Raw genomic sequence first — 15,744 nt, 5'->3', positions numbered from 1 at the left:
AAATTCAACGCGTTATAATCACTCGTGTAATTACTACAATTGATAAATTCAACGCGTTATAATCACTCGTGTAATTACTACAATTGATAAATTCAACGCGTTATAATCACTCGTGTAATTACTACAATTGATAAATTCGGATGGTCTTTCTTTCTTTATCCCGTAAATAAATTTGGTACTAAGTAACTTCCAGTCAGGTTTTTGATCCTATCAAGGATAGTCTCTACGAACAGCATGCAATTGATGACCTTATAATAGTTGTATGTAATTAAACTTGTAACATTACACGTACGTTTTAGTGAACTAATATGGTGAAGCTCTCGGACTGATAGAAGAAATATACCATACTTAATAAAAACTCTTGTTGAGAAGGGAAAAGGTTTGCCCGTGACTTCAATACCAAAGTGCGCTTATTGGTTTAATCGCTGGTATGGTGGGTCTACAGAGAGTGAAAATCCAGTTTCTCTCTGAACTCGTAATTAAAGAATTGTTACTTTCCCTTATAACTAGATTATACGTCACAAATTTTGTACTTCGTATGACACATGCACAGATGCAATAATGAAATGTAAGAATATATTACTAGGAGTCTAACAAGCATAAACAAGTAATTCTCCATACACATTATAGCACTATGTATAACTGTATATTTCTAAACCTCATGTAAAAAACCAGGAAGAGTTTATATTTACGTGTAAAATTTTCTTCAAAATATGTATTCTTGAAACGCATTACTGTTGTTTCTATTGCAATGTTAAATTCCATTATTTTTAACGGAAGGTATTGTTACGTTTTTTATTAAGAATCAAGCTGCCCAATGGACTGTTTATACTGTATCCACCTCGGGAGTCATACCCTGAATTTAAGCGTTATCATCCCTCGAGTTTGCAGATAAGAACAGCGGGGGCAGTATAATTACGTTTCAATACTTTTATAAGCTGGAGATACAAAGTGCGGACACTCAGTATTACTCTAATTTCTTACTACTTACTCTTTCATTGTGTGGGTATTTTATAGCTTGTACTTTCTGGCGGTGATAAACTCTTCAACTAAACTTCGAGTGATTAAGAACCGTCAAGGGTACTAATAATCAATTTTCCAATGTTTAGCTCTTCCAGATCAAAACTCAGTATAGAAAGTTGAAAAAATATTCCTGTATTCAAAACTATAATGACGATCAAAGGATTCTAAGCTTCATAAGCTAATTATCATATCTCAAGGAATCTGCCAAAACCTATCTTTAATGGCAAGCGAACTAAAACTAAGAGTTATGAATCCCATCTTGTGTCAGTTTCTACTTTTCTAGATTAATCGCTTTCTAGCCCATGGTTAATTAAACAAAACTTTCAACCTACAAAATTACGATGATGATTTAAAAAGGTATAAACAACAATTTTTTTTAATATTAATATTATAATTTTTCCAATTATGTTTTTAATGATATTTCTAACATAAAATGTATTTCAAAAATAGATTTCATTACGAATATATGCTTAATGAAACCATTGTTTGGTGATTAATAAATTTCGCGCTAGCCGTCCCTAATTTCGCTGTGATAGACTAAAAGGAAGGCAGCTAGTCAACATCATCCACAACAGATTCAAATAATTAAATAGTAAATTGTTTACCTTTTGTGTTTGCAGCTGCTGAACGAAACCAGACGGCATTTGAAATGGCGGTTGTGCTTGAGAAGTAGCAGCAAGTAACTAAAGTAAAACGAAATACCACTACAATTTTTTAATACAGTTTTAATCTCACTTTCTCTGTGGATTTCTCTAGAGACACAGTTCTCATTCTTGTTGGATAAGAAAGGGTTGCCTGAGAAAAATATTTAGTACAGAATTAAAATTTAAACTTGTCGTTCAAGTTGGCTCAGGGGTTTAGTCTCAAGCAAAAGTCTCGCGTTCAAATACCAGTCGAGTGGGAAGTTTTCACAACATTTTTAAATTATTAAGTCATCGTGTTTAGAGCAAGCTCATACAATATTAGAAAAAAAAAACAGAATAACTTCATAGTTTAAATTAGGGATTTGAATTATTTATTAACAGTTGATTATAAAGACTGGGTGTAACAGTAGTTGTAACACTTACCTATCATCCAGTGAAAGTCTCGCATTCAAATCCCAGTCGGGATGTTATGTTAATTAATTTTTTAATTGTTATTATCATATTTACAGAAAACTCTGTGAATATTCGGAAAAACACGAATAACTTTACAAATTAAATCAGGGATCATATCATATTATATACAAACACAAGTCTGTATTAAACACAACGTAAATATCATTTCAACCTAATAGATGGCGAAACAATACATTATTATTTTCAACTTGGGCAAACGATTTATAAAAATTTAGTTTGTTTGTTTGTTTTTGAATTTCGCGCAAAGCTACGCGAGGGCTATCTGCGCTAGCCGTCCCTAATTTAGCAGTGTAAGACTAGAGGGAAGGCAGCTAGTCATCACCACCCACCGCCAAATCTTGGGCTACTCTTTTACCAACCAATAGTGGGATTGACCGTCACATTATAACGCCCCCACGGCTGAAAGGGCGAGCATGTTTGGTGGGACGGGGATTCGAACCCACGACCCTCCGATTGCGAGTCGAGCGCCTTATCCACCTGGCCATGCCGTCCTAAAAATTTAGTTAAAACTTTTATAAGCATTTTATATGAAAAGTTAAATCTTCGCGCAATTTTCCTTCACCCTCAAAATCTTTGCCTTTGCCATCACAATTAATAAATCTCAGGGTCAGACATTTGACAATAAAGGAATATTTCTTCGACAACCAGTTTATCAAAAAGCAGAATTGAAAATATAATAAAATTATACATAATTCAAATTCTAATCAAGAACTACTTATAGGATATGACCAAATATACACACAAAAATACTAGAAAAATGATGAACATTCTGAATACATGTATTGTCATTATAACATTATTTTTAGAAAGCATGTTCATAAAGATTTATTTAAATTTAATTTTCAGAAGAAAAATCAATCAGCATTTACCGTCATAGGATGGGCGTTCAGCTAGAGTGGTATGCACAATTTACTGTATCATATTCTTTGATCTCGGATACTCATTATAAAAAAAGATTAAACTCGGCATGGTGGTTGATCTCAGCTTGCAACCTTATCTTAAAACAACCTACAGCATAGGTGACATAGGTTAGCATAGGTGACATTTTATGCAGTTTGTGGGTGGAAGGAAATTTTAAGAACCCATGAGTGAAAGCAAAGGAAAGTATGTCATAACATGTTAACAACAATACATCTGCTGTATCAGGGGTTATATACGAGGTTTATCGCCCAATACCAGGACTCCTCAGACCGGCTGAGATACGACAGGCATGTTAATGTCTAGGTGCTACATATGCCAAACAACAACCTTTATGGTACGAATGGAATTAAGAAAGTGAACTGTATTTATTAGTAATCTTATTTAAATAATTTACAACTCAGATTTATAACCAAGAATTAAGAACACAACATTATCCATTTTATTTTGTTTTAACGCTGTTTGAAAGTTAGTTTTGGGCAGATGGCACTCAGGTTACTATTGCCGCGAGGAAATGATCAAAGAAGCAAATTCTAAAACTGCGACAACTTTATATCTCACATGTTATTTATCATTATCTCCGAAACATAATAATTATCTTAATCTACCAAAGGCTCAGGTATGATCAACATATAATAAACTGCTAAATTAATTTTTTTGTTTTTTTATTGTTAAACATAAAGTTACACAATGGGCTATCTCTGCTCTATAGCAAAAGAAACGCGATTTGTAGCAGTATAAGCCCATTGAATTTCCGATGAACCACCGGAGGAGGGGCAAATTTAACATTACTCCAGCTTATAGTTTGTTTATGAAATTATTTTCCAATGATGCATTTGATTAGTTCATTGACAACATAATTCCTTTTTTCTAGCACTACAGACACTAGCATCAAAACAGTTCCTAATGAAACATTACTAATTAATCGGAATGTAGACAAATATTTCTTCTTAAGATTGTGATGAATGACAACAGAATACGATTAACATCGGGTTTCTATAGGTTATTCTACAGTACATGTTATATACTTTTTGTTTTATTATTATGAAAAAAGAGAGTTTGTTTTTTCTAGGCGCACCTAGGTTCCAACTTTGCAGGACTTCAGCTAAGTGCCGAAGAACTCTCTCAACTGCATCAACAACAAGGTCTTCAAGCTTTAAGTCAGTTCCTACTTCTTCAACCTGGTCAACTACCAGCTAGTATTCAAGCACAATTATTTCTTCAGACTCAGGTACATCTTCAAGATTTTACTTAGTTAATAAGTACGTAGATGTAAACGCATGTACCTAGAATAACAACAACGAAGGATGAGCTTGAACTTTGGATTAAATGAGATCCATTCTTGGCTGAATTTTTGAAACAGCAATTTGAAGATTTCCCTCTACTTGTAGACGAGATCGCTGTTTTGATTGCTATCAAAGCAGATAACGCTAATTCGCGCAGGTATGTTTATGTGAAATCCTTCTGGTACTTAAACACTTTAGTTTTTGGTGTAGTGTTCGGTATACCTATAGAATCAGAAAGCGAGTAAGTGTTTGGTCCAGCTAGAGAGCCATCATTTTATTGTTCTTACTTATCACCACAATATAACGACTTCTTAAGTTTGTTTACTTCTGAGCTGTCACTCGAAGAAACATTAGATAGTTTTTCCCAAATATGCAACTCCCAATTACCGATGTTTTTGAGAATCTAGTAAATGTATATTATCTCAGTCATCTAATCAGCAGTCACGTTATATTTGTGCATGGAATGTAGCCATGACTACGGGCTACATTTCCATGTTATTGGTTTACAAGTATTGTAATATCAGATAGGCGGTAACACTGTCTATGCATTAATTTTGAAGGATTGACACTAGCCATCCCTACATTTACTTCCTTTTTTGAAAAGTTTCTTCATTATTTGTTTGCTTGTTGTTGTTTTTAATGCAGTGTGTTTAATAGACATGGGAAAATTGTATATATAACCAAGTTCGAAATAAAATGAGGTTCCAACTGTAATATTTATTTATTAGGCAGGCAGCAGCACTGCCTATGTAGTGGTGGCTCCGATTGTTAATAGAAATGATATTTGAAATATTTTTCCCATAGTTCATCAGAACTATACAATTCTATACAGGGTTTCCTTTTATAACAACATCTATGTAATGACTGAGTCCTGGGAATGTCTATAAATGTAATAGCAAAAAGTTTGAATTTCTTCTTCTTCTTTCTTCTGCTTCTTTTTTATTACATGATAACTCAAAAACCAAAACAATGGTATCAGTCAATGTCTCTGATGTGACATAGTTTCAAACAGCGTGCAGAAAAATGATGAACCTTATCGCTCTAATTCTTTCGCAAAACTCTCCAGTCTGGAGTCCCAGTGATTCCATTTTTGTACCGAAAAGGATACTAGTATATATTTATATATGTAAATATAAAACGGACGCTGCGTTACTTTGGGCATATAATTACATTTGAGGGTAGGTTGGTAGAGATCCTAATGAGTAATAAAATTGAATCACGTATACACGCGCGCCACGCTTGATATTTCTGGGGCACAAAAATATAGCTAATTAAAAGGAAACAAATAAGTATATTTTTTTTTATAAAGACAAGTAGGGATCGATATATACGTAACCTAGCTAGCTATAGTAATATAGAAAGATTTGTTGCTACAAAAAGTATTGAAACGAGAAAGTCAGAACTACAAAAACATTATCCTTACTTTGGCTTATACAAACATAATTATCGTGATTTGCCAAAGTAAGGATAAAACTTAATTTTAAACAACGAAGTTTTTGTCGTTTTGACTTTCTTGTTTCAATACTATTTGTAGAATTAAAATTTCTATATTATCACAGCTAGCTTCGTTACGTATATATCGTAAGTTTTATAAAATTTTAAAAAAAATTATTGTACTTGTACAATTAGCAACTAATGAGGTTATTAGGGATTTAATAACAAAAAGAAAAGGGAGAGGAACGTTATCTAACATTGTTCTTTATTAAATCTTGGCTTCCTTAAGAGGTACTTTCACTTTATATGTACAACCCAGCTTGGCATCAAAACAAATATAACCAAAAATGATTTCCACAAAATAGAAATTGATAACTTATACAGAAATGTTATTAAACTCAGTACAATAGGAACAATTTATTTTTTATACTCATATAAATTGGGAAAACATCTGTGCAGTCATTTGTACAGTAAACTCTGGCCCGGCATGGCCAGGTGGTCAGGGCACTCGACTCGCAATCTGAGGGCTTCGGGTTCGAATCCCCGTCACACCAAATATGATCGCCCTTTTAGCCGTGGGGGCGTTATAATGTGACGGTCAATCACACTATTTGTTGATAAAAGAATAGCTCAAGAGTTGGCGGTGGGTGGTGATGACTAGATGCCTTCCCTCTAGTCTTACACTGCTAAATTAGGGACGGCTAGCGCAGATAGCCCTCGTGTAGCTTTGCGCGAAATTCAAAACAAACAAACAAACAGTAAACTCTAGAATTAAACTTTTTAGGTAATCCGTCTTATCTTAATTGTTTAAATATGAAATAAGATATTGTGATTCTATATTTTAAACAAAATTACGTAGGTTTCTATTTGAGACCTTACCGTTATCACTGGGTTTACTGCCGACAGACAAGTTTATTAATGTTGATGCAACGTCTGTTAACAGAGAGAACTGAATTAGTTTACTGAAAATAAAGTTTCAATTATGTATTATCGTTATGATCATTCAAAGAATATTTACATATTTGCATAACCTTCTCATATGATATTCTGTTCCAAACACAACTGTGTAGTTATGGTTAGGGCGCTTGACTCACAATCTGAGGGTCGCGGTTTCGAATCTCCATTCCTTCCCCTCAAACATGCTTGCCCTTTCAGCCATGGGGGCGCCATAATGTTTCGGTCAATCCCACTATTCGTTGGTAAAGGAGAAACATAAAAGTTAGCAGTGGGTAGTGCTGACTAGCTGCTTTCCCTCTAGTCTTATACTGCTAAATGAGGGACGTTTAGCGCAGATAGCCCTAGCGTAGTTTTGCACGAAATTCAAATCACAACTGTGTAACATCAGTTTTAAAACTGTTTTCCGTTTTCGTCTCCTTATTAACACAGAATCGTTATATTATCAGTATCAGAAGAATTCAGAGCTTCACAATAAAAATATTATTATTTTTGCAGCATAAATTTCACAGCAATATCATAAAATGAAATGACTTTTGAAACTATACGCACAAACATTTAATGGACAATAAGTTGTACCTTGAGTACCGGTTCTAATATAGTTTGTAATGAAAACTGTATACAAAAATACATATAAAGTCTAACTGACTCATCATAAATTACACACGTAATTCTCATTAATATACAGTATATTTTATCCGGAGCCAAACCAAAACTATTGAACATTAATAATACTGAGGTTAGTGCTATAAGATTGTAACGCTCATTCTGTTTCATGTTGGTTTTGTCTTGAACATTTTTGGATCCTGAAGCTAGCTCTCCAGCAACAAATGTGTTTCTACATGTTCTTTTGTGTCCGTTGTCTCCGCGAAAGTCAAATATTGTTGGAATGTAATCAGCTAACTTAGGCTCTTTCTCTCTCTGATGTGGCTCCATAGTAGAGCCAGGTCTTCCTTCTTGTTGATGGGACACGGTAAAATGAAATACTGATTTTACTTTTTCGATTTATGTATCCAGGAGACCAGCGATGTGTATTTTTCATATATTAAAAAAATCCCCAATAAAAGTAACTTTAATTGTCTATCTAAATTCAGCTCTTCTTTACTGACACAACCAGCTCAATCAGGGTTTCTCTGACCGATCGTGCGGCGCATACAATAATTCAGGTTACGGCAGCAACCACATTGAGATAAACATACCTCACTACGAAAGTCGACTAACTGTGTTTATGCAACAACCGTGGGTTAGGAAAGTATCACATGAGTCTCAGGAGAGAATAAAAAATTGAGTAGTTAGTGAGAAAAAGACATGAACATTTTAATAACAGCATCATGTTTTGGAATGAACATAAGAAATAATAATGTTTTCAAACGAGACCTAAAACTCGAGCGCTTTCGAATAGTTAACTATTCTTCTGCAAAACAAAAAGAAATTCTTTATTCTCCTGAAGAAGAATAGTCAACTATCCTAAAGCGCTTGAATTTTGAGTCTCGTTTGAAAACATTATTATTTTTGTAGGTGATCCTGTGTGCTAACTTCTTAACTAGAATTCATAAGAGATAATAAAGATGGATAAGTGTCAGAGGTTCTTTAATCACTTCACATATTATGTTATCAAAAAGTGGGGATTTTAAAATAAAAATAAGTGAGGTAATCTATGAAGAACATGTGGTTTAGTAAGAATGCATCATCCAGAATGATAAGAATGTTAACCAAGAATAGTTAATGTCATTTACTCATCATGCATCTGATTGGAAAGACGCAGGACTTTACTATGCCCTGTTATGTAACTTGGCATTTATAAATATCTTAACATAGAAAGCTGCCAATATTACAGCGATACCCATCACTATACTTGATGGCGTGCAAATACGTTGTGACCCATCTTCACTCCAACGTCTGAAGCCTTGAATATATTTCTTCTGGTAACAAAGTAGGTGGGTGTAACTTAATATTGAGAGAATTGAAAGAAAAAACAAAGATAATACAACTCATACAGAAAATCATAATTCCCAAATGAATCGTGTCTCTAATACACAAAACACAGAAAGGAAACAATATATTTATAGGTTTTGCAAGTTCAGTAGGTGTACATTTGGATAAATGAACCAATATATACATATAAATTTCACCGTCTAACCAAAATATACGTCCTGTATTTAAATAGTTCCAAGAGAGTAAAATCAAAACATTTTACAGGAGAGAGGGAAGCTAGATATTGTAATCCCAAGTTGCTAAGGTAAAATCAGGGCTAATTATGGTAACTATGTTACCGAAGCTAGTCTGATGTAACCAATAGTAAATATTTTACCTTTCATTGTGCCAAAAAACGTCGGTTTTAGTGTTTTTTACTCTTACTACAACTTTTAATGATTAGAAAGCATTGATTCATCAGTTAGGTACCCTCGCTGTTAAAGTTATTTTCGTCTGTAATCCCAGTAATAATACTTTAAAATAAGTTAATTACAACAAATAGGAAAGTAATTTACTAAACAACCAATGATCTGTGCCTAACACTACTAAGGGCCTGGTGGGTAGGACGCTCGACTCGCAATCTGCTAATCGCGGGTTCGAATTTACTTCATCGAACGTGCTCGTCCTTTCAGCCGTATTTATTATTATTATTTTGTAGCGATCAGTCCTATTATTTGTTGGTAAAAGTGTAACCCGATAGTTGGTGGTGGGTGGTGTTGACTAGCAGCCTTCTCTTTAGTCTATCACTGCTATATTAAGGACATTTAGCGTAGATAGCCCTCGAATAGCTTTGCGCAAAATTCAAATCAAACCAAACTGATACTACTAACCAGACTGAAAAGGTTTGTTTAATACACGCACGGTCAATTTACTAAGTAGGCAGCCGAAAGTAATAGAGTCAAGCCCTAAGAACTAGCCTAAACGTGTGTGCGATAGTGAGATACGAGAAAGATCACAGTAATAATAATTAAACGTAGAAACAGCAACGATGATAAGTATAAATTCCATGAAATAAGATAAAGTAATATGACTTAACTGATGCGTTTATGCCGAAAGTTTCTTCCATTAAAAAAAAAGAATCCCAGCGGGGACGTTTACTTGATGTCTGTAAAAGAAAGAAAAAATAATACGTAAAATATGTAACAAAAATAATAAAACTGAAAATTTATAATTTAAAATATCAATATAGATTTTGTTACCAATATTAGAAAATCTTACTTCTGCTTCATCTACATCAGATGCTCGTTTGGGACCTGGGGAAGTCTGAAAGAAAAGAAACAACTCACGTTGTAAATAATTCAAATGCAAAAATATATAGATCTTCAATACAGTTAATTAGAATATGTCTTTGACACAGGTCATTAGAATCAACTTACTGTATCGACATATATCAGCTGGGTGTGCACGTATAACTCATTATCAGTGGTAGACAAGTCCTGTATAAAGTAAAATACAATATCAAACGAGAAGCAATGAACACAGACTGTATTACTAAATAACATTCAATGCAAATATATAAGAGTAAAAAGAAACACAAAGTTTGTTTGTTTTGTTATGCACAAAGCTACACAAGGGCTATCTGTGCTCTGCCCACCACGGGTATCGAAACCCGGTTTCTAGCGTTGTAAGTCCGCAGACATACCGCTGTGCCACTGGGGGGCGAAACACAAAGTACAATTATCATCAAACATGTTAGTGTCGTAAACAATCGGAAATTATTTTGGCGTTTTCCATAGTAAACAGATGATTCGGCACTCGCTAAAGGTTTCATATATTTGGATGCCTTTTTATAGCAGATCAGTGACACATGACTGTACGCAAAATAAGTATAAATATACCCATTTTTGGAATATAATTACAAAAATGCGGTGGTCTCGAAAAAAAAATATGTTTTTCAGGAAATTGTACAATATAACATATATGTACACAAAACTCAAACAATATTTTAGGATAATTCGATGTATGGAATCGTAAACAATTTAAAATCATCCCTGTGATGTTAAAGAAAGTGTGTTCCCGTTTCCTGTGTAATTGGCCATTAATCTGATTTTAGTGTTGATTGAGCTAACATTGTGAACAAATAACTTACTTCACGAGAAAAATGTATGTCATATGACATTCCAGACATCGTTGCAGGAAACACTGGTGCCAAAATAAAGTCTGGGGGACCAGTGCAGTCATCATAGATAGCAGATATTCACTACATTGCAAATATTGTAGCCGAGAAAACAGGCCTAATTACACAGTCAGGTTGAAAATGGTCTATAGTAAATGAATTAAAAGAAATAAACTATTAATGGTGTAATCTAATGGTGGAGCTTACTAATGCTTTAAAGGAGGAGTGAAGCACAATACCACCAGCTTTCTACCAGAAATTAGTAGACAGTCTTCTTGAAGCAGTCATTAAGTCCAAAGCCGGTCCTACACGCTATTAATTTATTGAAATTAAGACATGTTTTATTCATAACTACCCATGTTCCATGACTTTTGGTAGGATAGTGTACAAAACTTTTTAGTGTAAGTGTTATAATTTAGTTTATTTTGTGACTTAATATTAAATTATTGTTCAGTTTTTAAGACAGGAATGTTGAAGATGTATTGTTTTAAAAGTTTTAGTTGTGACAGATCTCGTTATATAATTCTGTACGAATCATGTGTTGTGTTTGTAATTACTTTGTTGTCTAGGCTTTACTAATATTGTTGACGTCACGTTACTCGAATCTTCTGTATTTGTTTGGTTAACTTAAGTGAGTTTAGAGAAAATTCGAAGCCTCAGTTGGGCAACATATAAATATAGGCGACCAGGCGAGTGCAAGTCATATGAAATAAAGTAAAGCAAGTAAATTAAGTTCAATCAGAAAAAAGGTTAGAAAACGTGAAGTTGGCCAGCGTGTAGGTGATTAGCCATAACGGGCGATATTTTAAAGTAATTTTTACAGTTTAATAGAGATAAGGAGAATAACTTGTCTTGCCAAAGGGTGTTCTAGAGTAATTGAACCCATCTGTGTGGACGAAAAAGCAGACAAATATTTAAAGTTCTAGATACAATTATGGTAACCCATGGAGTGACGTAAGTAAATTTATCGCAGATTGTACAGTAAGAAACAGAATAGAGAAAAATAATTCGTCTTGCCAATTGAATCAGCCTGCGTTTACTTTTGACAAGAAAGAGAATTATTTAGAGCTTTAGATACAACTGTGATAACCAATAGTGTAAAGACTTTTTGTACATACGTTTGACTTGTTTTGAATATATTATTTTAAAACAAGTGGATTGTGTGCTGTCCGTTTATTGTTCGAATTTATCGCTAACAAGTAACAGGCACCTACTGTAGAAGAATCCTCAACCCATATATATACAAAACCCTGACATTCAGTAATGATAATTCTTATGAGCACAAACGCGAACTTCTTAAAGAGTTTAAACTTTTCTTCTAAGGGTAGGGGGAAGATGCAACTTTTTACAAATTCTCCAGCATCTGCACCTTATTTGTACCTTTAGAGTGAGCATGAGGTCGTGAATATTTTTAAAAGCGTTTATTTAATCATATATGGAGTTTCAAAAGTTTAACTATTGATTACAGGGACTTCTGATGCATCAATCTCTCCAGAATTTACAGTATCGAGCAGCTTCTTCGATAACCCCTAGCACTAGAAGCCGACAAGCAGGTGTTGTAATGGCTCACCAGTCACCTTCACAACAAAATCAGACTTCACAAGAATCTAGCAAACTAAAGCTCTGCGATGCCCAAGAATCAGTTCAGCCCAAGGTAGATTTTACTGTGGTTAGCTAATAGTTGTACTATACTGGTTATAATAGTATGTTTATTACCTGAAAGGGGCAAGAAGAATAGCAGAAGGTTATAATTTTGACATTATAAAGTTTTGAATTGCGTGTACTAACTATATTTGATTTGATTTGATTTCAAGTTACAGCTTTTGCAGTAAGGTAGATAATTTTTCAGAACACGTATAACGTTTCGATCTCTGGCGCGATCATTCTCAAGTACACAAGTTTTAACGGTAAAGAAGATTTTAGTATTTAAACTTTAGATACTTTAAATATTTTAATTGTTTATATATGTACTGTGTATTTTATCATGTGTAATAAAAAAATCAGAGCATACCAATTTTTACCGTCATTGTCTATTACCTACTTACTGACTTGCCTACAAAATGTTGAACTTGTTACAACCACATATATAATGTAGCACCTATTCTTAAATTATACGAGTATTCAAAATTGGGAAGAGTTTGTTTACACATACATTTTTATATTGGAGGTATCGTTTTAAAATCATTAAGGCCCGGCATGGTTAAGGCACTCGACTCACAATCTGAGGGTCGCGGGTTCGAATCCCTGTCACACAAAACATGCTCGCCCTTTCAGCCGTGGGGGCATTATAATGTGACGGTCAATCCCACTATTCGTTGGTAAAAGAGTAGCCCAAGAGTTGGCGGTGGGTGATGATGACTAGCTGCCTTCCCTCTAGTCTTACACTGCTAAATTAGGGACGGCTAGCGCAGATAGCCATCGTGTAGCTTTGCGCGAAATTCAAAAACAAACAAACAAAATCATCAATACTTCACAAATAGATGAAAATAAGAAATAAAAAGCAGAAACAATACGTCTGTTCTCTATTTCTCTGCTAGAATATCCAGCCACGTGTTTTTATCGGAATAATATATTAAAGCATAACTTCTATATTTTGAAATTTATTATTTCAAACTTACGGAACGGAATTTTACGTTTAATCCTGTATTGTTGAAAATTAAGAATATACATTTTATGCTCTTTCTGGACATAACGCCATTACATTGTCTCTCATCAGAGTGGTCCAACAAGTTCATACGTGAAACGTCAGCCCCAGGGGACAGACCATGTTGACGTCATGGAACTGGAGGAGTTAGAGCAGTTTGCCAAAACTTTCAAACAAAAGAGGATTAAACTTGGTAAGGTTGAATATTAAAAACTGAAAGACGTATTAGTGAAATGGATCTAGAATTGTACTAACACATCCAGTAAGCATAACAATGGATTTTATCGTCTGTAAACATGGATCAGTTTGTTAGATTAAAATAAACGTGGAAATATTTCCTACGTCAGAAGAAATTTTGAGTTATTTTTTATGTGCAAAGAACCCATAAAATATAAAAAAGGTTGTAGAAATGCTAAAACAAAAGTATATAAAAGTATACTTATTATGCAAAACAAAATCGGTGAATTTCTTATCACGGCAAAAAAGTGTATGATTAAGTTGGTTGTAGATTACACTACAGTTTTAAGCTAGCGTTTTGATTAAATTTAACTGAAATGCGCGCCAATATAAGGTGATAACGTAACAAAACTAAACTCTAAAATACTGATTTGATAATACTCAGATTATCAGAGTTGTTATTAAAAATCAAATCATCACTTAACTGTATAATTTCTTTTAATAGTGTGTTGGTATTATATATATAAAGACTAAACATCACAGCTGGGCGCATTGTTGTATTCCACTAGTAAACTTTTATCATTTATTCATTTGTGTTAAAGGTCTTAAAAATTTCAACCAATTAAATAAAACAGCTAAAGCATCGTTATAAGTCCCAACGTTAGTCACTACAGGTCGTAATGGACATCCTTCTTTATGAATGTTAGGAAAACCATAGCTTTCATTATGAATTCTCCATTTAGAAACTGAATATTTTAAACTGTTATAAACATCCTTCTCGGTGGATTTTAGAAAGACTATAAAAATTCCTGGATTACTACCTGATTATCTAGTAGTTGAATATTGTTTTCCATTTAGAAAGCTATCCTTCTTCAGTTTTAAAAGGTACCCTAGCTTCTCTAGTACCAGTAGGATCACGGTGTTACTTCACAACATTTGTTGAATACTTAAAATGTCGTCAATGTTTCCTGAATATTGCTTTCTATCCAAAATTGTAATACTGTTAAAAAAAAACCTTTAACGGATTTAGAAATCACAATATTATCATTTTTACCTAAATTATTCAAAGCTTAATTCCTCTGAACTTAAATCTAAGAATATTTTATATTCAAAATTATAATTATTATATGAAATCAAAGCTATATTACTAATCTAAATTCTAATATTGCTAAACGATTGACCTGAATTAGAATAAAAAGTTTGATGCGACCACATTAGCAAAAACTGTTCAAATTGTACAAAACAGTCTTCAAATTTTAACGTATTTGGAAAGCTGAATGTTAAAACATGGGCTAAAGCACTCTTTTTAGTATCATTCAGAAAATATTTTGAATAATTAAAAATGACATCATGATGTTGTTCTATAAACAAACTTTTACCTAAACGTAGCTTTTGAATATTGAAAATCAGGTAAGAAACATACTTCGTGAGATGTATTTTTAAACCTAATCATCATCTATAAAATTATTTTAGCTTTAAGGGGACCGTACTCCTGCATTAAATCCATCAAATGCAGTTAATAAATTTACTTGCCCTTGCTGTCAGTGTAGTTATATTGGGTCCACTAAAAAAATTATTCGCTCGTGTTAAAGGACTTGCCAGTTTAAGATCCGCGACTAAATCAACTGTACTAGAGCACGCCATACATGACTGTGATGTAATTTTTCCATTCGAATTATTTTAAGATCTGATTAATTAACGGTGCTTCCGTATAAAAAAAGGATTTGTTGATACACAAACTCAGACCGAAATTAACCATGTCAACTTCGCTAGTAAATTACTCTTACTTTTATAATTACCAGATTATGTAACGAATGCATTAAACAAATATGTATATACATAAGTAACTATAACTTTTTGATATTTTTGTAATTACTTCAGTAAAATTGTGTTTTGATGTGAACTAAGGAATCTGTAGTAAGTATTTTTCCCTCAAGAGTTATAATTTGTGAGATATTAGAGCTTAATTACTTTATTTCATTTAATATTTCGACAATCACACTGATTATAAACAAAAGAACGTAGACGTTCTTCGACGTAAACGCCTCCCAGAGGCACAGAGGTATGTCTGCGGACTTACAACTCTAGAATCCGGGTTTC

The 15,744-nt window shown here is 33.5% G+C and overlaps 1 protein-coding gene across 1 annotated transcript in view; it reads left to right on the top strand.

Moving 5' to 3' along the window:
- Nucleotides 1-15,744, top strand: part of LOC106473361 (POU domain protein 2-like) — a 22,164-nt gene that overhangs the window by 3,371 nt on the left and 3,049 nt on the right. The window contains exons 3-4 of the mRNA XM_013934048.1: nucleotides 4,132-4,290; nucleotides 13,540-13,660. Of these exons, the coding sequence (XP_013789502.1) occupies nucleotides 4,132-4,290; nucleotides 13,540-13,660 (280 nt within the window). The remainder of the gene's footprint in view (nucleotides 1-4,131; nucleotides 4,291-13,539; nucleotides 13,661-15,744) is intronic.

The sequence above is a fragment of the Limulus polyphemus genome, unplaced genomic scaffold (genome assembly GCF_000517525.1).
Source record: "Limulus polyphemus unplaced genomic scaffold, Limulus_polyphemus-2.1.2 Scaffold129, whole genome shotgun sequence".
In the NCBI taxonomy this organism is placed as follows: domain Eukaryota; kingdom Metazoa; phylum Arthropoda; class Merostomata; order Xiphosura; family Limulidae; genus Limulus; species Limulus polyphemus.
This window is presented reverse-complemented; position numbering and strand designations above follow the sequence as displayed.